Genomic DNA, 25,309 nt, shown 5'->3' with positions numbered 1-25,309 from the left:
CTTTTCTTGACTTATACCTATAGCACTTAGTTCAGAATCACTTGCTAGGTGGGTGGGTAGGTGCCCGAACGGGTAGATGGATCTTACTGGTTAATCAGCACCTAGCTGGTTTTAAGAATCTAATGATGGAGAGTAGCAGGGCAGCCAACCTCTGCTATTGGACTTAAAAGCCTATAGAAAAAAAACCCCCAACTATTGTATATGTAGGGACCATGTAATATGTTATTCTGCATGTTAAATTAATTATTTTTGATAACTAACATTGGAAAGGTAACACAACTAGGTTTTAAAAAAAAGATTTATTTATTTATTTTGAGAGAGAGAGAGAGTGTATGAATGGGAGGGGTATGGCAGGGGACGGGGGGGGGGGCTGCAGCGAGAAAATCCCAAGCAGACCCCCAGCTGAGTGCAGAGCTCAGTGCAAGGCTCTATCTTAGGACCCTAAAATCATGACTTAAGCTGAAAACAAGAATGAGATGTTTAACCAACTGTGCTACCCAAGTGCCCCAGGACAACCAGATTTTTAAATTATAATATGATTTCTGATTAATAATAGCAAATCTTCTAAAGCCTCTTACTTTTTGAATTATCACATTTATTTAATGGGACATTATAGGATTTGCAACATACCACTCTGATCTTAAAATAACTTTTCTCTTTAACTTCATTTCTTATCTAATACTGTCTCCTGAGGAGCGTATTTTGCCAACTGTGTAAAGAATCGTTTTGATTTTTTATGATCTTCTTGATGTCAGCCATTTCTTGGGTAAATAATGGAAGCCCAGAAAACATCAAATGTCTTGAAGCTAACCATTGGTATTTGACTCTGAATTCCCCATAGTGTTCACATTCTCCTAGTCTGATTCTTTTTGGTCAGAGGTAAACCACAGTTTCTAGGCCAGATTCAGCCCAGGGATTATTTTTGCACAGACTGAATCTTTGAAAAAAATTTAAGGTATGTTCAGATAAAAAACAAATGTAACAAAGACTCTGTTTGACCTGCAAAGCCTGAAACTTTTACTATCTGTCCTTTACAGAAAAAGTTTGCCAACCTCTGTGTTGAGGGAAACCCTTGGAGATACTGCCATTTTCTGCAAAGGTACAAATGCCCCACCTGTTTCTCTTTTTTCTAACGATCTTGAAATTTAGGTATAATCTTTATTTGGGAAAAAAATCTTGTCAAAATAACACATATAAGCAATATCTAATTTTGTGGAAACTTTGACGGACTGATTTTAATCTTGAATGATTTGTATTTATTGACAAAGTTAGCCTATTCTTACTAAATTAGTAATGATCTTATAAGTCTAATAAAAATTTACTGAGGTGTCACTGATAGATTGATAAGGAGTATTAAGACAAAACTAAAATGTCATACCACTTACATGTTTCTGCAAAGAAAACTAGTGTCTAATTTAAAAGCAATTGCTTTTTAAAGTTAATATAATCTCTACAACAGATGGTAAAAAAATAGAGAGGATATCATATATCAACATTCATGTCTTTTTGGCTCCAAATCTATAATAAAAGTGGTGATCAATTATGATATTTGAATGACAGTATATATCTTTGAAAATTACCTGCTCTCCATCAACTCCTGGGATTCCTGGAGATCCTGGCTCTCCCTGTTAAGAGAAAAAGTGATGGCTTGCTTCCATTTATCATTGGTAACTAGAAGTCATGTTAGCTGGTGACAGTACAATTTGACTTTCAGCCTATGTATCGTAACCCAAGAACAGTTTGTTATATCATACACATATCAAAACTAAGTGAAGTAACATTTTCTTGAAGATTATATGTAACAATAGTCATGTAGCTCAGATCCAATTTTTTATTTTTTGCCCCAAGTGAGATGTAGGCTAAAGGAAAAAATGCTGAAAGAAAACTGATAGAGGTCGTTTAGTGGTTGACCATATTCTATAACAACAACCTATATGCCCTAGTTAGTTTTTTCCTCCCTAAAAAATCTGTATGATTTCTCTTCATTTTCCAACTTCAGAAAAAAGCAAAAACATGAAAGCTGACTTAAGAACAGAATGCAAAGCCATAAGTTTATAATATTTTAACTGATAACATTTGAACAACGGATACAGGTTCATGATTGTGAATGTGCTATTTCCAGATAGAATCAATCAGATAACATTTCAATCCACATAAAATTACTTTTGGATTTATTCAATTACCTATACTATGCTAGGAATAAATTAAAGTTTTCTATTAATATGATTTCTTAGAAACCTTGACAAACCCAAAATCTATTTATTTTTTCTTAATTGAAGATGTCTCATTTAAAACAAATGTAAACAATGTGCTAGATATTTATTCCAACAACAAATCTCCAGTCATTTTTCATTTGGAAATGTACTGAACAAATTTTTTGAAAGGTAAGATATCATTTTAGATCAATGCATCACTTTTGTAAATCCCATTATATTGAAATTGTTAGACAGTCTTTCCCCGGTAAAAACTTTAAGAGCTATCAGCCATAGAATGAAATTTGAGCTTTCCAAACATTTAATGAAAGCCTGACAAACAAAAGTGCAAAAAAAAAAAAAAAAAAAAAAAGGAAAAGCCTTTCCTTACTCCTGGCTTCCCGTTCTTTGTGGGAGCAGCAAAGTTTATTTTGCCACAAACAAGTCTGCTGAGGTTGGATGCACCTGGCAAGACCTAGCTTCAGTCTGAATACTTGTCAGCACTCTGGGCCCAGTAATGATTGTTTTGCTATGCTTTTACCTTCAAAATGTGACTCGTGAGTGTTTAAAAGAAAACATAACTCATGACTTATGAATTTATCTTTCACTCATCAAATGTAGTTGGTAAAGAGTTACTTGATGTGTAAGAAGTCAACCAATCCTGGTTTGACAAGGGAAAGAGAAACACTAACTGAATAGGTTTCCATTCAGTCTGAGGTTGTGAGTCCCCAGGGCAAATGGGTTCTGTATTTGACTCGGGCTGCAATTGCTGACTCTTGGTCATAGGCATATCTCATCTCAGATATCCCAACCTTCTCGAGGAAAGATCACGGAAAGCTTGAAAGACTGTACCAGTCAGTCCAAGAGCTCAGTTATGAGATCACTGTGTTTTGTTTGGGGGTGGGGCAAGGTAATAGCATAGTGGGAAGGCTGGCAGGACTGAGAGGTAAGGGAGGCTCACTACTCCTCTCCCACTGCCCACTTGCCATGACATTCATTTGGCCAGCTTCTTTCTACCCCAGTTTCAGCTCAAAGTCATTCTTGATTCCTAACAGAGAGTAACCTTCCTATATGCGCATCCATAACGTGTACTCTTCATCATTAGTAATTGTGTCTTTACTTGCCTATCTCCTGTTCTAAACTGTAAGCTCCTTATTGAAACCCTTACTATATCCAAGTATCTCTGTTAGATATTAGTCCTTATCATAGAGTAGAGGCTCAAAAATTACTTACTGAATAACAATTAAAATGAATAGTAATTGGATTATAAAACAAGGAGGGAGGTACAGGTTTTACCACTACATATATCCTTCATGGCTAGGTGGTTCTTTTTGTCTCTTTAGAACTAGGGATGGATTCCCTTTGGATTTCTATAGATCCTTTGGGCTTTAAAGAAGCTTTTAGGGTGTGTTTAGCACTGGGGCCAATTTTGGTTCTGGAGACTTAGTCAAGTGAGGAGAAGGACAAAGATCCTTAGATCCTTAGATCCTAGATCCTTAGATCCTACACAGATGAACAAACGATCTGCAGATTTCCTTTGTGGCTGTCTAATCCAGCTCACCAAAATATTAGAGTAGGGATCCAGGCTGACTTGCTCACCAGGAACAAACAATTGGAGCATTTTTGTGTTACATTTCTTAGGGACCAGAATGTGATAGAGAAATAGAAAGTTTAAAAATCCCAAACCTTACATTAATGTTTTACACGAGATCTGTTTGAAATTAGGCTCCGTGTTCTAAATGTATCTTATATGGGTGAGGACCTCAGCACTATTTTACTTTATACTCCTTTTTATAATAGAAAAATAGTTTGCTATGTGCTAGCTTTCTGTTTCTAAGCATCTTAGAAGAAAAGGATACAAAAGCTGATGTGTATGTCTGTGTAGGTATGTGAGTGTATGTGTGTGACAGACTTAGCAAATAAACTGCTTTAACAGGCACCAACAAAAGATGGATTGCAAAACTACTTAAATCTCCTACAGAACTCCAATGATGAAAGTCATATTTCAACAAACATGGCTCAGTTCTGAAAAGCTAGAGACATTGGCCATGTGTTAATTGCTCAAATGTGGCTAAACAAACATAAGTTTAAGTTTGGAGGGATAAAGCGAACACCACTAATAAATCTGAGATATAATCAAGAAATTCTAGGTTCCTGCTATTCATAAGTGGTATGTTTCATTAGTTAAGATTTAAATGGCAGAATGGTATAATAGGATTCATTGTAAAAAATGACTCAAAAAAGATTCCTCAAAATTGTCATCTGTGAATACATCTTGCTCAATCTTCTCTTGTTCTTATTATTACAAATGAATTGAAGAGAAAAATCTTTTTTGGTGTTACAGTAAAATTTCCTTAGCAGTTATTTTACCTTTATAATTTCGGTAAAACTTGTTTTTCCCTTGTTTAACATTCTGTTTTTCTTAGTATCTTCCCTCTAAATTTAATGTTATTCTTATTTCTCTCTCTTCTTTACTAATTTTCTTTTCTTTTTCTTTTTTTTTTCCCCAATCCTGCTTTCTTAAGCCCAGACCTCAAAGTTTATTCTCAGCTCTCTTGAGCAATATTGCTGATCTCAGCTCCTTCAGCATTTTGGAAGAATGATTTTTCAAAGATACATAAATTTAAGGTGGGATTCTCTATATCATACATGGTAAATGGAAACAAGTAAAATAAAGAATAACCTTTGGCCCTTGTAGTCCTTGAGGTCCAGGTGGTCCAGGGGGACCCTAAACCAAGAAAAGACAAAGTTTTAAAAAGTAGCAAGTATATGTATCACTATTTATGCTTTAAATAATAAGTACACTATATACTTCTTTTATTTCTGTCATAATCAAACATCTCTCAATCTTAATTTGCAATGAGGGCAAATTTCACCAGCTATGGAATTACAAAAATGATTTACTTATATGTAAAAATATCAATACATTTACATAAAATAACACTGAAGATGCTTTTGAGTTTATTTTCTAAGATAATTCAAAATTGCTGCTGTGTCCCACATTCATCTCCTTGGGTTGAGATAGCTTACTGATATTACCTGTGTTTCCACACACCCGGCCTCCCCACACACACAAGGGACTTGATTCCCCAAACACTGAGGAACAAAACTATATTATTATAAGGCCAAAGACTTTAAGAAAAGTTACAATAACTTTTCTTTTTTAGTCTTTTTCACTACACAAACAAATGACTTAATTGGGCAAATGTCATAAAAGGTTATTAATATAAGAAAGAATAAAACTCAGTATCAGACAAAAACAAGTGCTACATTAGTTCCATTATGCAGCATGCATCAACACCAAATATGAAGTCACAGACTACAGAAATCATGCAATAGGAGTTACCGTGACAGTTAAGGTGGTAATCCTCTGTTGGGAAAATGCATTGACAAAGACAGAGTTACCTATTTTGTGTGCTAAAGTACAATAATATAATACATTTACGAAATAATCAATTTTCTGAATACGTTCTGACAAGCCTGATGTCCTATAAGAGACTGACAAGATACTGAAAACATATTATCCTATCTTTAAATGAATATAAGATAGAAATAAAGATTTTTCAGGGAGCAGGGGTCAGATTGCCATTCATCACCTGATAAAGATTGTTTTTAAATGATTTTTAGATTGTTTTTCTGAAAAACAATCTGAGGGTTTTGAAGGGGCGGAGGGTGGGAGGTTGGGGTACCAGGTGGTGGGTATTTTTTTTAAATTTATTTATTTTCAGAAAAACAATATTCATTATTTTTTCACCACACCCAGTGTTCCATGCAATCCGTGCCCTCTATAATACCCACCACCTGGTACCCCAACCTCCCACCCACCCGCCACTTCAAACCCCTCAGATTGTTTTTCAGAGTTCATAGTCTCTCATGATTCGCCTCCCCTTCCAATTTACCCCAACTCCCTTCTCTCTAACACCCCTTGTCCTCCATGCTATTTGTTATGCTCCACAAATAAGTGAAACCATATGATAATTGACTCTCTCTGCTTGACTTATTTCACTCAGCATAATCTCTTCCAGTCCCGTCCACGTTGCTACAAAAGTTGGGTATTCATGCTTTCTGATGGAGGCATAATACTCCATAGTGTATATGGACCACATCTTCCTTATCCATTTGTCCGTTGAAGGGCATCTTGGTTCTTTCCATAGTTTAGCGACCGTGGCCATTGCTGCTATTAACATTGGGGTACAGATGGCCCTTCTTCTCACGACATCTGTATCCTTGGGGTAAATACCCAGAAGTGCAATTGCAGGGTCATAGGGAAGTTCTATTTTTAATTTCTTGAGGAATCTCCACACTGTCCTCCAAAGAGGCTGCACCAACTTGCATTCCCACCAACAGTGGAAGAGGGTTCCCCTTTCTCCACATCCTCTCCAACACATGTTGTTTCCTGTTTTGTTAATTTTGGCCATTCTAACTGGTGTAAGGTGATATCTCAATGTGGTTTTAATTTGAATCTCCCTGAGGGCTAATGATGATGAACATTTTTTCATGTGTCTGATAGCCATTTGTATGTCTTGATTGGAGAAGGTGGGATTCATCCCTGGGCTACATTTGCAAATCAATCAATGTGATACAACAGATTAATATGAGAAGAGAGAAGAACCACATGGTCCTCTCAATTGATGCAGAAAAAGCATTTGACAAAATCCAGCATCCGTTCCTGATTAAAACGCTTCAAAGTATAGGGATAGAGGGAACATTCCTGTCCTCATCAAATCTATCTATGAAAGACCCAGCAAATATCATCCTCAATGGGAAAAAGCTTGCAGCCTTCCCGTTGAGATCAGGAACAAGACAAGGATGCCCACTTTCACCACTCTTGTTCAACATAGTATTAGAAGTCCTAGCAACAGCAATCAGACAACAGAGAGAAATAAAAGGTATCCAAATTGGTAATGAAGAAGTCAAACTCTCTCTCTTCGCAGATGACATGATTCTTTATATGGAAAACCCAAAAGACTCCACCCCCAAACTACTAGAACTCATACAGCAATTCAGCAACGTGGCAGGATACAAAGTCAATGTGCAGAAATCAGTGGCTTTCTTATACACTAACAATGAAAATACAGAAAGGGAAATTAGAGAATTGATTCCATTTACTATAGCACCAAGAACCATAAGATACCTGAGAATAAACCTAACCAAAGAGGTAAAGGATCTGTACTCAAGGAACTACAGAACACTCATGAAAGAAATTGAAGAAGACACAAAAAGATGAAAGACCATTCCATGCTCTTGGATCGGAAGAATAAACATTGTTCAAATGTCTATACTGCCTAGAGCAATATATACTTTTAATGCCATTCCGATCAAAATTCCACCGGCATTCTTCAAAGAGCTGGAGCAAATAATCAAAAAATTTGTATGGAATCAAAAGAGACCCCGAATTGCTAAGGAAATGTTGAAAAACAAAAATAAAGCTGGCGGCATCACGTTACCTGATTTCAAGCTTTATTACAAAGCTCTGATCACCAAGACAGCATGGTACTGGCATAAAAACAGACACATAGACCAGTGGATATGGACCCTCAACTCTATGGTCAATTAATCTTCGACAAAACAGGAAAAAAAATATACAGTGGAAAAAAGACAGTCACTTCAATAAATGGTGCTGGGAAAACTGGACAGCTATATGTAGAAGAATGAAACTTGACCATTCTCTTACATCGTACACAAAGATAAACTCAAAATGGATAAAAGACCTCAACTTGAGACAGCAATCCATCAGAATCCTAGAGGAGAACATAGGCAGTAATCTCTTCGATATCAGCCACAGCAACTTCTTTCAAGATATGTCTCGAAAGGCAAAGGAAACAAAAGCGAAAATAAACTTTTGGTACTTCATCAAAATCAAAAGCTTCTGCACAGCAAAGGAAACAATCAAAAAAACAAAGAGGCAACCCACGGAATGGGAGAAGATATTTGCAAATGATAGTACAAAAAAAAAGATTGATATCCAGGATCTATAATGAACTCCTCAAACTCAACACACACGAAACAGGCAAACATATCAAAAAATGGGAAGAAGATATGAACAGACACTTCTCCAGGTGGTGGGTATTATAGCGGGCACGGATTGCATGGAGTACTGGGTGTGGTGCAAATATAATGAATACTGTTATGCTGAAAATAAATAAAAAATAAATTAAAAAAAGAAAAAAATGATTTTTAGATTTTTCTTTAAAAAAATCTATGTGTTAAGAAAAAAGAAAATGTCAAAATTTTAATTCATTTGATTAAAAAAATTATGTAGTAAAATGGTGTACTGGAGAGCTTTGTCGGCATGACTGTAAACTGAGACACTGCTATTTTCAAGAGTTCCATTCTAGAGCACTTCAGTTAAAGAAAAGGGAAATATCCAATTGTAGGTGTAAGTATTATTTTTTCTTTTTTAGATTTTAGCTTATTTGTTGCATTACAATTAGCTTTTTTGGGTGCCATGGCTAAAGACAGAAGGTGACATGGAATTCATCCAGTTTCTTAGTGTAAAGTACTACAGCACCACCACAAAATGTATTCTTTCGAAGGATGATTCTCCACATTTCATTTTGAATCATGAATCATTTCTGCATTAATGTTTTCTAGTCTACGTCTCGTGCTGAAAGTTCTTTTTGTGTTGTGTGTGTGTGAGTGAGAGAGATAAAGAGAGAGCGTGTGTGACCAAAGGGATGGCGGGTGAGGAAGGGCAGAGGGAGAGGGAGAGAGAGAATCTCAAGCAGGCTCCAGAACCAGCAAGGAGCCCCGAGTGGGCCTCCATCTTACGATCCTGAGATCATGATCTGAGCTGAAATCAAAAGTTGGTCTTTCAACCAACTGAAACACCCAGGTACCACACGTGCTAAAAGTTCTGTAGGGTGCATAACCACCTGATGTAGTCATAGAGGGAGCACACTTTCCATCAACGACTCCAGTCACAGAAAAATGTTATCCAGTCACATGTAAACTTGTGAATATCAGTTTAACACCATCCGTTTATTTTCCACTCTTCCATTCCAATTTCTGATTCAGGTTGCTGTTGTTTATTATTATTGTCATAAAAAAAATCTTAATATTACCGATCTTGCTTCACATACTTGGGTCTCTAGTGACATGACATCATCATTTCTTAGAAAACAATATATTTACGCATGTGTAGAAATGATTAAAGTCTGTATTCTATGATAACATCCGTCGTGGTCATTACAGCTTCATGGATAACACAGTAGGGAAAAAAACCACCACCAGTGCTTCTAAGACGAAAGGCAAAGTGGTCACAAACTGGAGGCAAGTTTAAAAATATATATATATCAAAGCCCAGATTTTTATACTATGGACTCCGGGAAACAAACTGAGGGTTTCAGAGGGAGGGGGTTTAGGGGATGGGTGACTCTGGTGACGGATATTAAGGAGGGCACGGATTGCATGGAGCACTGGGTGTTATACGCAAACAATTAATCATGGAACATGACATCAAAAATTAATGAAGTACTGTATGGTGGCTAACATAATAATTTAAAAAAACTATCATATTTGTGTAACACAAGGCACCACTTACTTTATTCTTAAGGGATTCACCTAGAGCTCGAGTCAGATTTATAGTCATGAGAAAGCTACATCTCTGCTCCTATAAGTAGGTGAGTCATTTCTAAAAAGGCTATTAGAATATTACAGAGTAGAAATAATTTCTTTATCACTATCTTCCAATTATATATTATATTTTTAACTACAGAGCAGAATCATGAAAGGGAAAGGAAAGAGAATTTACAATTTGAACTCCCTGAGGTTTTCTAAATGTAGGATATTTGAATTCATTTTCCACCTGGACACAAAACTAGTTTTGTCTTTTTTTAAGGATAACAATGTGTTTTATCATGAGTTGCCTAATAAGGGCATATTATTAGTGGTAACTGAACTATCTAACAGATGGAGTTTATGTCATCGTGTTAAATAACTGTATTTTGTGAGACCTAACAGTTACATAGGGTGGCTTTCATCCTGCTAATAATAAAAGAACAAATGACAAGGGCACCTGGGTGGCTCAGTGGGTTAAGCTGCTCCCTCCGGCTCAGGTCATGATCTCGGGGTCCTGGGATCGAGTCCCGCATCGGGCTCTCTGCTCAGCAGGGAGCCTGCTTCCCTCTCTCTCTGCCTGCCTCTCTGCCTACTTGTGATCTGTCTCTGTCAAATAAATAAATAAAATCTTAAAAAAAAAAGAACAAATGACAAACTAAGCTTAACTTCTTAGCAACATAGTTTTTACCACCATCCTAAAGCACCCGTGTGTAGACACATGAGACATCCTGAAGATGTTGGCTCACTCTGGATTTCTTCTACCTGGTTCCTCTAAGTTAAACCTATGTGAACTCAGCAGCGTTCTCTTGAACTCCACAAATGACTGGAAAACCATAATTTTGGTAGTGATGGAGAAAGACGCGTTGTTCTCTATGAGGCACGATGTGAAATGGGAAGCGTGAACTGGAGGAACTATAAACAGGTTGAAGCCCCCCAGGCTGTTTTGTGATTTATTCCCTGAGATCCTTATGTGAATCTCTTTAGAAATAAAGGTTAATATCTTTCATTTCTCATAATGATGCAAGGTGAAAATCACCTGTATTTACACTAAACAATAGGTTTAAGTTATATGGTATTGAACATTTTTAAAAGCTTGAGTTAGGAAGTAGAGAGGTTTTACTGTTAATTTTAGAAACCTAAAAATCAAAATAAATGGCTTATGGCAGATGTTTATGTAAATAACAATTTTCAATAGAGGCAATGGTAAAATTTTCTATTTCTAATGTGATGTTTTTAGAATTTTAATATACATCTATTTACTTATTTATTCTAGATTTTTGGGGGCAGATTTATTTTTAGAGGAGGTGATAATAAAATGAAATCTGTGGGGTGCCAGGGTGCTCACTTGGTTGAGCGACTGACTCTTAATTTGGGCTCAGATCATGGTCTCAGTGTTGTGAGACTGTGCCCTGAGTCTGGGCTCCACGCTCAGTGGGCAGTCCGCTTGAGATTCTCTTTCTCCCTTTCCTTCTGTCCCTTCCCCTGCTTGTGCACTCGCTTGCTCTCTCTCTCTCTCTCTCTCTGAAATAAATAAATAAAATCTTTAACAAAAGTGAAATCAGCAAAATCATGAATATCCATCACTGGCTAAGAATAGAAGAGAAAAATGTCTACTACCTCTTCTCAGGCTAATGGCTTAACTAATTTTTTAGGGGCCCTTGTTCTAGTAGAGTACTATATTAGGAAAATAAATAATTTTTTAAAAATAACTATAAGCTATTTACAAAAATAACACATAGTTGCCCTAACATCTATATTGAAACAATAAATCTTTAGGTTGAGATAAAAACATAAACTACTTGACCGTGATGGATATTGACTGGTTTACTGTCATACAGAACTAGAGGTGGAACAAGAAACTGAGCATATACACCATTTCTTATCAAGACCTAGGTGTCAATTTTTTAAAAAGTACAGTACATTTATATATATCAGCCAAGAGTGTTCAGGAGCTCCTAATAAGTGACCCTAAGCGTAATATTATATTTTATGGACTCTTAGGAAAAAAACCCATTCTAAAACATCTTTACTTTACAAATAAGATCAATGAAGTATAGATACACTCATTGATTTCCTGAAAATGAGTCAGCTAGTTAATAGCAAAGGAGAGATCAAAACAGATTTCAGTTTTAGGCTGAGTAGCTTGCTTTATGCCTGGCTCTGTTCGTGCAGAGAATACTTTAAAAGATACAATTTTTCCAGAAAGGACCATAGCCTATAATATTAGAGCATTTCTTGGAAACTAAGAGAATGTATGTCTGTTAAAAGTGATAGTAATAATCATAGCGTCACTGAAAGAAGTCGAAGGGAAATTTACAACACTGCAAATAAATTAAGTTAAAAAATATGTCCCTATATTTTATAAGTAAAAACCGAAAACTAGTAGGTGTTTCAAAACTTCTTATTCGCTTTCCTTCCACATGCAGTTATCGATTTGTAGGGGAAAAGGGACTATTTAGAAATCTAGTTCTAGAACTTGACAATAGCCTAGAGGTTACAGCTTATGTTTAATCTACTTGCATTGAGGAGCACTGTTTCAAGGTGTTGACCGTACTGAACAAGCAACATATTTTCAAGCAGTAAAGATGCTCCTCTTTGCATTTTACCAGAAGAAAAAGAATGAAATGAGAAGAAAAATAGACTGAGGGCCCTGGGTGGCTCAGGTGGTTGAGCATCTGACTCTTGATTTCAGCTCAGGTCGTGATCATCAGGTGGTGAGAGGGAACCCTGTGTTGGGCTCTGCGCTCAGCATGGAGTCTGCTTGTCCTCTCCCTCTGCTCCCCCACCCCCTCACCTCCAGCTGTCTTTCTCTCTCTCTCAAACAAATGAATAAAATATTTAACAAAAAACAAAACAAAAATAGGCTAAGCTGAAGGCAGAGTCTGCAAAAACTATTTAATAGATACTTTACTAGTTAAAAATGGTAGTTGTAGCAAAGGACCTATAGAAATGTAGATCTACCATACTAGAGATCTGAGAGTGAAATCATGAAGATGGGGGAAATAATTCAATCAAGTACAAAACGGCAACCATTTAAAACTAATTTGGTTTTCAAGCAAAAAAATGAATTGTATGTATATGCTAAGTGCACTCACTCATCATTCAGTAACCATTTGTTCAATATTTACATGCCCAGACCTGTGCCAGGTATATTGGGGGCTATAAAATTAGCCTGAGACATATTTCTGTCACCAAGAAACTCATAATCTAGCAAGGGGCATGGCTAAAATAAATTATGTGATTTGAGAACAATTAAGGGTTAAGCTGTTGGGCCCTGAATGCTAACGTTTGGAAGGATGGAAAGGAAGAATCATCTGGGTGGCAGCAGTGCATTGTTGGATGGGATTTAGATAGATGAGGGGAAGGGAAGAAGAATGGGATCAGGCAAAAAAAAAAAAAAAAAGGGTGATTTTTTATGATATAGTAAATATGACCATTCTTGGGGAAAATCTGTGCTGTGGAGAGATGGAAAATTCTATATAGGAAAGGCAGGATTAGAGAGCTTTGAAAGTCAGATGAAGGTCAGGCTAGATAGAGTAGGTAAGGGGGACGTTGGAGTTTCTGAACAGATTAGAGCCATCAAAAAAGTGACAGTTTAGGAAAATTAGTCTTAGAGTGATATGCAGGATGGGTTAGAAAGGGCACAAGGATTAGAAAAATTGGTCAAGGGCCTGTTGCAATGTTAGCCCTGAAACAAATAAGATATGGACCAAGCTTGGAATGCAGAGAATGAGGCAACCTTAGGAGGCACTTCAAGAAATGAAATGACCACATGTGGTGAGATGTAAAGGATGAAGGAATAACAATAGTTGAAAATGACTCTAAAGTTTCTACCTCAAGACAGTCAAAGAATTACAGGATCACTAAAAGATTAGTTTAAAAAAGGAATCATTTGATTGGTGGGAAAAGTGACCAGTATAATAGTGTGTGTTGGTAGGAATTAATAGGGCAATGGTGAATACCTAGTGGAAATATTCTTAGATAGCTGGAGGTACCCACAGCACGGGCCCAGAGGTGAAAGATTTGGAAGCCACAACACAGAAGAACACAGAGAGAGTGACTTAACCATGAAAAGATCAGAGACTTGAGGATACCAAAAATTAGGGGAGGACAGAAAAACTGGAAATACTAACATAGAATGGATCTATCAAAGAAGAAATCAGAGTAGAGGATTAGAAAAACCAGAAAGAGAAAGTTTCAAAAACAAGGTGGTTTAGTAGAAATGTCCCAGAAAATTAAGGGTGAGGAGGACATAGGCTTGACCTAGAGGTCACTGATGGCCTTATAAGAGAAGATTTAACAGAATATTGATATAGGCTAAAATGGAGGAAACCAAGCATTAAAAAAAAAAAAAGACTCAGAAATAAACTGAGGGTGTTGGAGGGGAAGGGGTGGGGCGTTGGGCGAGCCTGGTGGTGGGTATTAGGGCACATATTGCATGGAGCACTGGGTGTGGTGCATAAACAATGAATTCTGGAACACTTGAAAAAAAATAAATTAACATTTTAAAGAAAGGGATGAAGAGAAAGCAAAGATGATGGAGACAAGCTACATGGTCTATGGACTTTTACTCTATAGGTATTTCTCTATGGTAGTACATTATATTATGAATGGTAGCAGTAATAAGAAATACCTAAAGAGGAGTTAGTATGTGCCAGGCACTGCTCTAAGTGTATACTATGTATTTAGGTATTTATTTCTCATAACAACTCTTGAGAAAGGTGCTGCTATCTTCATTTTGCAGATAAGGACACTGAGGCACAGAGAAGTTAAATAACTTGCCCTCACCCATGCACTTAGTAAGCAAGAGATTTGCACCCAGAGAGCTTTGACTCTAAAGCCACAGGGCTCTTAATTGCTCTGCTAGACTTGCTTTTGAAGCAAGGAGACAAAGTGGCAAAATAAGCACAAGGTGTAAACCAGATAAAACTAAACACTAAAGCATATCAGAAGACAGAAGGGAAAGAAAAGGAATGATGGAAATATGCTAAGAAATATGCTAAGAACACATACTGGGGCATGGAGAAGGGGATGGGCTCAGGAAGAAGGTGTGCTTTGAGCAAGCAGAGCCCTCTGGGATCATGGAATGAGGGGCATGGGAGCTGATATTTACACATATTTCACGGGTGTTCATTAGTGTCACTGTGTCAGGTTTGGCGGCAGTCACTTACCTGCAAGGCTTCATGAAGGTTGCCATTGTAGTCTATGATCTCAGTGGCTCCCTGATCTCCCTTTTGACCAGGTGGACCCTGTGAAGAAAACCAACCAAGGGAAAATCATGGAAGTTAAGCTAGCCTGTACAGGGAACTGTGACAGAAACAAAAATAGCAACATGCAGCTCTCTCTGACCAGCCGTTCTGTGGTAGGACTCAATTGCACTTCAGAGTAATTATCCTCAAATTTTGTCCTTATTGAAAAGAAGACAAACACTTTTGGTGTCCTATAGATTAAAGATATGAAACTTGATTTTTTAAAAAAAAGAGATATAATTCAATCTCTGAAACTGTTTTCTGAAATTATAAAATATAGGCTAATCTGATTTGACTTGCAACATTTTGTTGGCTTTAACAATACTTATTAAAGCAACCCCTAATCTCTTCTTATTCTTCTACATCTAATCGATTGTTTCCTTATTAGAACACTGTTCTGTAGGAAATGCTTGGCTTGTTCAGTACAAACAGAATTCCATTAAAATTAAATGAAATACGGAACAGATATAAGATGTCTACTGCACTCATTAGTTCTGCCACTGAATTTCCATTAGTCATTTCCTAATTCCCTGCCTGTCTTTAAAAAAAACTTAGAAAATGTGGGCTATTGCTTTCCTTATAATTGGCTTAATTGAAAAATGGAAAATTCTATTAGCTGGATGGTTATGGGCTTGCTATTGCTCAGTTAGCAAAGGGAAAGTAGAGAGAAAATGTTCTTTAGAGCTTTTCTTGTGAGCTTATTTTACGTGTTAGACTCTATACACTCATTGTTCCAGTTGACTCAAATAAAAAAAAAAAAAAAAGAAGAAAGGGGAGCAGCAGAAATCATCAGTAGTCCACTTCCAGTGCTATTATTGGGTAATATTAGTCCAGGTGCCTTGTGAAAAGCCACATGGATATATGAGTCAAATCTGGGCGTGTCGGGGCCAAAACTTAAATGAAAAATGTACTCACCCTTGGTCCCAGGGCTCCAGAGTCCCCTTTCTCTCCACGATCACCCTTGCCCCAGGGAAAAGAAAAGCCTCAATTAGTAGTGGGGCCAATGGTCCAGAAATATCTCAAATCTAAGGATATATTTAAACTATGCAGAAGCACCTCTGATATGACTTCTGACATGGAAATAACAGCTCGAAGAACAATAACCAGGGGCATAGCAAATGCTTCCTTAAAATGCACTGTAAATCCCCCTTTCAGATGACAGAGTGTCTTGGAATACAGGAACTCTCTTCTTAGAGATTTTCAAAAGCAAGGCAAGTGGTTTCTATGATACCCAAAGTCAGCTTTTACCTCTCAGACTGAGCCATACTTTAGTTTTTATATGAAGAGATTTGGGGCAAAGGAAAACAGAACCAATCACTGGGTTGTCTGTTTTCTGAGGGGGAAAAAAAAAGAAAAGGTGTGTAGATAATCTGGATAGGGAAGGAATGGAGAGGTCAGTCTAGGGAGGTTTAGAAGGGAAAAATGATCAGTGAGGCCGCTCTTTGATGATGATGAAGATCTAAGGAAAAGTCTAGAGATACAGGACTTTTAACACACAGAAGGTGCTGAAGTGGACAGAGCTAGCCAGAGCAGGTTGGCAGGGCTGAAGGTCGGGGGGTAGGGGGAAACCAGCTTTGTTTTGAAAATGCAATATGTAAAATCACTAAAGTTCCATTCATGGTGTTATTACCCAACCTGGAGAGAAACCAGGAATAGCCCAAGCATCAAACCACACAGGCATCCCTCCAAGAGCTCTCAAAATTCTCGTAAGTCTAAAGAGAATCTTTGGAAAAGAGATTTGAACCTGTGTAGACTTGAAAGTTCTTTAAGACAGCCTTAAATTTGTTATATCCTTTTCCTAGGTGGAATTCAAAGCCTTTTAATATGTCTCTCTACATATTTCATAAAATGGATATGGACCAATGAAAGTAAGCAGGAAAAGCGTTTTTCATTTTTTTTTATCCACATTATACTAATAACATTGACCATAATAATTAAATTTGCTATGAATAGAGAATTAATGATTTCTGCTCTCTGTTTTCCTCATTTTTTACCCATTTTTTCATGTTATTAGCTGATAACATCTTAACATGATTTTGCTTACAATATTAGATTATGGCAAATATTATAAAAAGCATGATAAAGGAAAAATTTTAACAGGCGGTGGAATTTTAATGCCATGGAGGGAATCAGCTAACTTAAAAGCAAAGTATAATTTGAACATTTATCTCACAAAGACTGCCAGGAAATAAATAAGATCATACCCTACATAATGTAAGTTAAATAAAGTCTTTTTTTCCCCCCAAAGAAGCTATTTTTACAAAACAGGAAATACAACTTCTCTTAAATAGTAGTCTGAAACACAAGAACACACTAAAACAACAAGATGAAGCAAATTAATTGTTTTGAGATAGTATCACAGGGATGAAAATATTGTTTCCAGTGTGTGAGAATTTAAAACACGATTCTCTGTGGAAGAGGCAAAAGGCACAGCTCTTGAAGGTGTCATGTGACATTAAAACGATTACTGACCTTTGACCCCTTTGGGCCTCTAGTTCCTGATTCACCTTGTTTGCCCTATTATGGGAGAATATGAAAATGGAAAAGAGAAATGACAGAGGAGATAAGAACAGAAAAAGGAAATTAGCAGTGACTCAGAATAATGAAGAAAAATGGAAACACTTTATTATAACTCTTTGAATATATGGCTCTATGTAATTTTGGATATCATAATACAAAGCTTAAGTAGTTATCACCATATCATTAGCTCATTCTCTGGTCTCGCCACCACCTTCATTCCATTATAATTCTGAAGACTGCCCACCCATCAGTGGATGGGAAGAGTTCTGTGAATAATCCTCATTAGTCTCAACAGTGTTGGCATAAATTTCTTTTTCATCAAAGACTTAAACCATTTCCTGTGTCTCCAGGATGGATTATTAGAATAAAGTGTTACCATATTAGTTTGCAGGAAGTTTAGAGGAATAAAGACTGAACAGTGAAATAAATCCCTAGCTCTGATATTTTCAGAGTGTTCTACACCTTCAAGTTACCACAGAAACTAACACATCGCATATCAACATTTTTTCTCAGTAAGTTTTAATACACACTGAGTGACAACATATTAATATGACTGCACCTTCCCCTTTACGTTTGGATGTGTTATTAGATTTGTTTACTGGACAGAACAAACTAGAAAAGTTGAATCATAAAATTCCTTTCAAAAAGAACCAAACTGTGCATTTTAATAAATTATGATTTTTGCTGTTTTAATACCCGTTAAGGAACTATATTTTAGTTTCATGTTCTAAAGTAAGTAGGACACATTTCCAAACCAAAGAAAACTATCTTCCAATGGAAGAATAACTGACCTTTGGTCCAGGAGCTCCAGGCTCCCCTCGCTCACCTCTTCCAGGAGGCCCTGTCTCCCCGCGTTCACCCTGTCGCAAAATACAAAACAAGTAAATGGCAATTCGTCCTCACTCCTGCCCCGGGTTTGTCCCTGTAGATTAACAAGTGAATTCAATAAAATGAAGGAAAGTGCAGAGTTACCACTTATTTACCACGTATCCTGCACTGTACTAATCTCAACATAGATTATCTCATTTAATAATCAAAACAATTATTCAGTGTTTGTATTATCATTTCTATTTTATACATAAGGAAATGGTTTGGTAATGCTTATCTGATACCTATCTTGGTGAATGGAAGACCTTTAAAGGGAATTGATAAGAGCATCATTATATTTCAAGACAGACACGGACACAGTTTTCATTCTGTGGCAACTTTTTAAGATCTGCCGGGGGAAGCATGGCCACGTGGCTAAGTGTCAGGTTTTGTAATCCAACATCCTAGACGTTAATCTGGGCTCTGTTATTCACCAGTTCCACGTTTTGGGACAAATTAGTTAAGTTCTGAAAAAGTCATTTTTCTCTGTAATGTGAAGAAAAGTATAAAGACAAAGTGCTCAGAATGGTGCAAGATACATAGGTCTTACAGCTTTTGACTATTTTCATAGCTCTATGAAGAATGAACATGATCACTGCTCTCAAGGAGCTAATTATCTGCTTAGACAGACAAGATCCACATAAGCAAAATAGTTCAGAATTAAGGAGTAATGTAAGGCTAACATGTGAGAGAAAAGGAAATCCCATAGGGTTTTGAATGGTCCAGATTGGCTAGTTGGAGGTGAGATCGAGCCATGTCCTAAAGGATTGATAGGATGTATTTTACAACTATTGTTGTTTATGACTGTGCTTTTGACGAGTCCAGCAGCTGCCTAAAATATTTCACATGTATTGTTTTATTTAATCCTTGGGACAAAGGAGAAAGGTACTGGTTCCCAGAGTCTTACAGATGAGCAGACTGAATGAAGCTCAGGGAGGTTAAGTAACATGGCCAAAAATCACAAAGCTTTTAAAGTGGGAGAGCTGTGATATAAAACTGACTGTGCTCAATACTCAACTTCTGCATAAATGTTTCTGTATGTAAATCTTTTGCACATATCTGATCATTTTCTTAGGATAAATTCCTCGTTGGGGACTTGCTGGGTCAAAATGTACAAACATATGAAAAGCTTGCCAAATTGCTCCCCAGGAATACCATGTCATTTTCCATTCCTGAGCACAGAGTAGAGAGTGACGGCTTCCTGCATGATGGGTAGACTGCAACAATCAAACAGGTTTGGAATTCAGACCGGTGATGGCATGTTTATGGGTGAAAAGGCACCCTCCTCACTGAGGGAACTGATTCATCAGGAAAGGAGAATAAACTAGCATTGGATCTGTCCTGGGTGATTCAGGGCTCTAAATTCCAAGATCTTTATCTGTATCATGCCCACAGTGGGGTTTTGCGGGGGAGGTGGGATAGATTAGGGCAAGGATTAAAGAAGACTCAGCAGGTTCTTCAGCATGAACTGAAAAGAATGTGAAAATGGAGAGCCTGGGAGAAAGGCAAGGGGCTTGTCTGGGTTGAAGAAATGGAAGAGATCTTCCAGAAGGGATTTTCCAGGGATTAGAGACAGAAGGGCCTCCACTGGTATATGGAATTTTAATTTTTAAAAAGTGTACCATATTTAGTCTTTCTTTAAATATTTTGCAGAAAAGTTCCAAAATAGTAGTTAGAAACTTATTTTAAAGAAAAGCAAAAAACCTGAGAAAGAATTTATCTATAGCATACTACAGGAGTTGAGCATAAAAAAAAAAAGAGCATATATAGCTTCACCTAGAATCACTTTTTGTCACAATGCTCCTCATTAGCTGCTTGCTACCCTATGGAATTATACTATTTATGTGTCTACTTCTATCTCTCCTTCCACCTCTGTCTAACACATACTGGAATATAAGCTGCAGGAGAGTAGAGACTTTTTGTTGCGTTTACTGTTCATCCTCAAATATTAGAAAAATGTCTGGCAAAAAAATGTGCTGAATTAATGAATAAACATTTTATTCAAAGTATTCTGAGTTATTCATAATAAAACCTCATTTCTTTAGGCTGATACAGATGCTGAGGATACAGCAGTATATATGAACAGATTTTGAGATACCATTATACATCTTCCTTCCTTACAATCTCTCTTCATTATGTTGGAGATAAAATATGCAGGGTTAGTTTATTTTTTAAATCTGAATTTAGTGGTACAAATCCAGACCGGCCTACACAACTGGAAAAGGGCCACTGTTCAGCTGAGACAGAATTTTAAATAAACATGACTTTTCCATTATAATACCAAAATCATACTAGTCAATTCAACTGAAAATTACTCATATTGTTAATATAATTGTTAAAATATTGTTAATAAAACAAATTTCCTGTCCACATCCCTTTTTGTGGAAATACAAAACAAGTACAGTATGTTCTTTACTTTTATTGGGAATTCAAAACAGTACCTATTAAAATCAGTCTGGGTTCTTCATGAGAAGGAATCAATGTTGATTTTGTGGATTTACATCTGAATTTTTTTTGAAACCCCAGAGTAGTTTATTTATTTATTTTTAAAAAGACTATTTATTTACTTGAGAGAGAGAGAGAGACAGAAATAGCAACAGAGATGGCAAGAGATAGCACGAGTGGGGCGGAGAGGAAGAAGCAGGCTTCCCTCTGAGCAGGAAGCCCAATGCGGAGTTCCATCCCAGGACCCTGAGATCATGACCCGGGCCCAAGACAGGCACTTAACTGAATGAACCACCCAGGAGCTCCAATTCCAGAGTAGTTTAAAGATTTTATTTTTAAGTAATCTCTATACCCAACGTGGGGCTCGAATTCAGAACCCTGAGATCAAGAGTCTCATGCTCTACTAAATGAACCTGTCAGGTGACCTGAAACTACAGGGTAGTTGAAAATCAATGAACTGAAGAAATGATATTTAGGGATGAACTCCATTCCCTACAACCTGTGTTTCTTCTACTTCCCCCTTTTCAACAAACAGAACGCCACAAACATTTAAAGATCTAGTTCACACCTGGTTCTCTCTGGCATTGACCAAGTTTTCTACTCCTTTGTGCTGACCTATGAGGCTGGCTTCTTTCTTTACCTGGCTTTGAGGCAGCACGCCTGAATAAACAGGACAGTTCTCATATGAATCCTCATTATTCTCTTGCTTCCTCAGTCTTTATTCCAGAAAACACACTACTTGCGTGAATCTGTCCAGGCTAAAGGAGGCATTCTTCATATTTTGTTAATAAGCCTGACAGCTTATTATGTGAAAAAGAAATTGCTTGAGAAAACAGAATTTTGGATAAATTCAACTGAGTTTCAGTCCCCCTTAGGCCACACATAGTTTCCATTTACTAGGATTAGAGTTGTTTTCTCTTGATCAGAGGAAATGAGGACTCCTCTGTCAAAACAGACCACGAACATATTTCCCTAGCTCTTAGAAACCATCCTGGCTAATTTCTGGTGAATGCGATACACATTGAGGCAAAGACTTCTACGGCTTAAAAATAAAAGAATGTAGTTTGATCTAACTTTGCCCCTTTGATTCATGAATCTGTCATGAGTAAAGTTCCATCTTCAGAGCTATATCTTTTTATGTCTTACTGAATAGATAAAAAGAGAACTATGGGTCCAACTACATCCACAGCAACGTAATTTTTTATATGGTGGCATAAATATTTTGCTTTTAGGGCCCTCTCTAGAATTGCCAAGTGGAAGATTATGACATGGTTTTCATTACAGGATCTTTCTGTAGACATTATTCAGGATAGATCCTTTTGAAATGAGACACTTAGGAATCTATATGACATCAGTACTTGCCTTTGAAATTAAGGGAGTTGGGGGGGATAGTAATAATGTTTGATTAACAAGTATGTCCTAAAATTGGTGAAAAGGGGCAGAAGTTAATGAATTCTATTTCTCCTCATCAGAATTCCCCCAGCATCATATCTACTTAGGAACAATTTGGGGGAAAACAGGAGCAGCTAATATATTTCATTATCCTATTGTCTAACCTGAGGCTTTCTGGAATTAACTTCTTATGACTCTATTTAATGTGGCATTCCCATTAGAAATATTCATAATAGATGATAGGTAATTTCATTCTCTGTTAGGCAAAAATATCTGGTCACCTAAACAATAAAGTCACTCCACACTTCTTTCAACACAATGGACTAAAAATATATGACAAAATATTTCAGAAATAAAGAAAGGAAAAACGCCACTAACCTTTGTTCCTGGTAACCCTGGTAAGCCTGGTTCTCCTTGAGGACCAATGAAACCTGGTTCTCCCTTTGAAAAGGATAGGCATATGAGATTGTTATTCATTTGGCAGTAAATAAGTAAAGTTAAACTGATTTACTTTTACCGGGATTTCACCCCTTTGATTGTACGCAGCTTTCCTGCTGAGGCCCAGCTACTGAGTATCAAAGCAATTGGAATCAGTTTTGGTCAGTGAAAATACTCTTAGCAAAGTTTTGGAGAAACTTGAAAAATTTCAAGTTGAAATTTTTGAAATTTCAAAAACTAAAATTGAAAAAGTAAAATTGACAAAGAAACAAGACCAATGTCTTTACAAAGTTCTTTGGCATCTGTTGTCCTCCATTTCTTATCATTTCCCAAATTCAGATCCACTATGTTAGGGTGGATATGGTGGGTGGCCTCTAAGACAGGCCTCAATGATCCCTCCTCCTGGGTATTCACGCCCTTGTGTCATCTGCCTCTGCTAAAGTGTAGATTGGACTGACTTACTCATATCTAATGAACAGACTATATTGGCAGAAGTAATGGGATATCACTTTGGAGACCAAGTTATAAAAAGACTGTGGCTTCCATCTTGGTGGCCCTTTCTTGTTCTCTCTCACTTGGATCACATGCTTTGGGGAAAGCAAGCTGTCATGCTCTGAGCAGCCCCATGGGAAGCCCACATGGTGAGGCCCAAGTTCTGCCAACAACCATGTGTGTGAGCTTGAAAACAGATGTCCACCCCATCAGAGTCTTCAGATGAAACCACAGTCCTGGCTGACAGTTTGACTGCATCCTTGTGGGAGACACTGAGCCAGAGGCCACCATCTGAGTTGTGCTCGAATTCCTTTTCTTCCAAAACTGTCAGGTAATTTTTGTTGTTAGTTTTGGGGGTAATGTGAAAAATATCTCTCCTTGCTATACCTTCATAACTTCTTCCCCACTACCTGGAGGAAAACCAGTTGTGATATAATAAAATATATATTTGGTCTTGTTCCTGGCTCCTTGCACAGAGCTTCTAGAACCCTTGGAATTTCCTTGGAATTTCCTGAATGATAGAGAATAAAAGGAGTAACTTTTGTTATTCACAACAAACCTCTTTCAGATGTACCTGATGGGTTCTTAGCTTCCAGAGGGGAGTGTTAAAGTTGAAACTCCTCTCACCATCCCCAGAGAGGGCAGAGGGGCTGGCAATTGAGTTCAGTCACCAATGGTTAATGCTTTAATCAATCATGCTTATGTAATGGAACCTCTATAAAAATCTTTAAACAGTAGGGATTGGAGAGCCTCCAAGCTGGTGAACACATCAGCCTGTTGGCAGGATGGGACATCTCAACTCCATGGGGACAGAGGCTCCTGTGCTCGACACTATTCTGACCTCACGCTATCTAACTCTTCATCTTAATCTTTTATAATAAACTGTAATGGCATGGCATTTTCCTGAGTTTTGTGAGTTATTGTAGCCAATTTTCCAACTTCAGTGCGGTTGAGGGTGGGTTGGTTGTTAGTACCCTCAAATCTGTAGTCAAGTCAGAAGTGCAGATAACCAGGGGACCCAGTATTTCTGATTGGGGCCTCTAGACCGTCCTTTAGACAGAGGTTGTAAGTGAGGGAAGCTTTGTGGGCCTGAGCCCTTAAAACCTGTGGAGTCTGATGCCAACCCTAAATAGTTGGCGTCACAATAGAACTGAATTGTAGGACACACAGTTGGTGTCAGAAAACACCTGAGACCAGTGTTCATATTTTCTCCAGTATCCATAAAATTTTATTTTCTTTTTAACAATGGGAGCTCAAGTGTAAGAGTCTAACTTCTTGAAATCTATAAAGAAGTTTTAAAGCAAAAACTGTGATGGCTCTGTTCCCATACTTACTGCTCTTCCTTCCCCCATTTGCATTATTTCTGGAGCAGTTGCTAATGTTATTTAATACATTTGATTTTTTTTTTATGTAGTGATATTTCAACATTTGTTTTTTGATACTTAGAGTTGAGCAGGCAGATACAGAGAGTGTGTTTTATGACAAGTGTTTAAATGTCATCAAATATTTGGAAACACATTAGTTTTTAAAATATGCCTCATAAAACCTTGGGTACTGGGTGGGGAACAAAAGGATATCACTATCACAAAATATATCACATTGATACAGAACTCAAAATATTTATCTTTATCTCTGATGCTCATGTTTCTGGTTTCAGATTAAAAAAAATGTGGAGGCTAAGTAATGCTTTAGGTTTATTGTTTGTGAACTTTTTGAGACTCTATTCTACCTGTTCCCATAACCTTACACATAACAGAAAGGAACCTCCAAACAAATAATTTTTGTATGATCTCTTAACGGTCTAAAATGAAAATCAACAAAATTCAGAAAATCATTGATGACCATTCTACTTAAAGAATTTAACTTGTTATTTTAAACAAACAAACAAAAAAACCACATGGAATACATTTATTTACAAGTAAGATGCTTTTTCCAATAAAATTTCATATATAAATACATAAATATTCTCTGTCCAACCTCAAGAAAAAAGTTGTAATAAAGTCAATGTGTATCATTAGTAATGACTTACTAACATGAAAATCTAATGTGAGTTAATAGGTTGAAAATTTATAGGTAGAAAAGATTCTTGCATATCTTCAAGTAGAAATAAACTGATCTCACTATTTAGCAAAACAAATAGAACACCATTAAGCA

General features: G+C 37.0%; 1 protein-coding gene across 2 annotated transcripts in view; it reads right to left on the bottom strand.

The window, feature by feature from the left end:
• The window catches only part of COL25A1 (collagen type XXV alpha 1 chain), a 465,856-nt gene that overhangs the window by 30,781 nt on the left and 409,766 nt on the right, over positions 1-25,309 (bottom strand). For both annotated transcript variants that reach the window (XM_044224287.1, XM_044224288.1), the window contains exons 19-25: positions 22,604-22,666; positions 18,313-18,381; positions 17,474-17,518; positions 15,917-15,961; positions 14,924-15,001; positions 4,876-4,920; positions 1,581-1,625 (exon numbers count right to left, since the gene is read on the bottom strand). In XM_044224287.1, coding sequence (XP_044080222.1) covers positions 1,581-1,625; positions 4,876-4,920; positions 14,924-15,001; positions 15,917-15,961; positions 17,474-17,518; positions 18,313-18,381; positions 22,604-22,666 — 390 coding nt within the window. The remainder of the gene's footprint in view (positions 1-1,580; positions 1,626-4,875; positions 4,921-14,923; positions 15,002-15,916; positions 15,962-17,473; positions 17,519-18,312; positions 18,382-22,603; positions 22,667-25,309) is intronic.

This window comes from Neovison vison, chromosome 11 (assembly GCF_020171115.1).
Source record: "Neovison vison isolate M4711 chromosome 11, ASM_NN_V1, whole genome shotgun sequence".
In the NCBI taxonomy this organism is placed as follows: domain Eukaryota; kingdom Metazoa; phylum Chordata; class Mammalia; order Carnivora; family Mustelidae; genus Neogale; species Neogale vison.
Note: the sequence above shows the minus strand (reverse complement) of the source record. Positions and strands in the feature narration are given on the sequence as shown.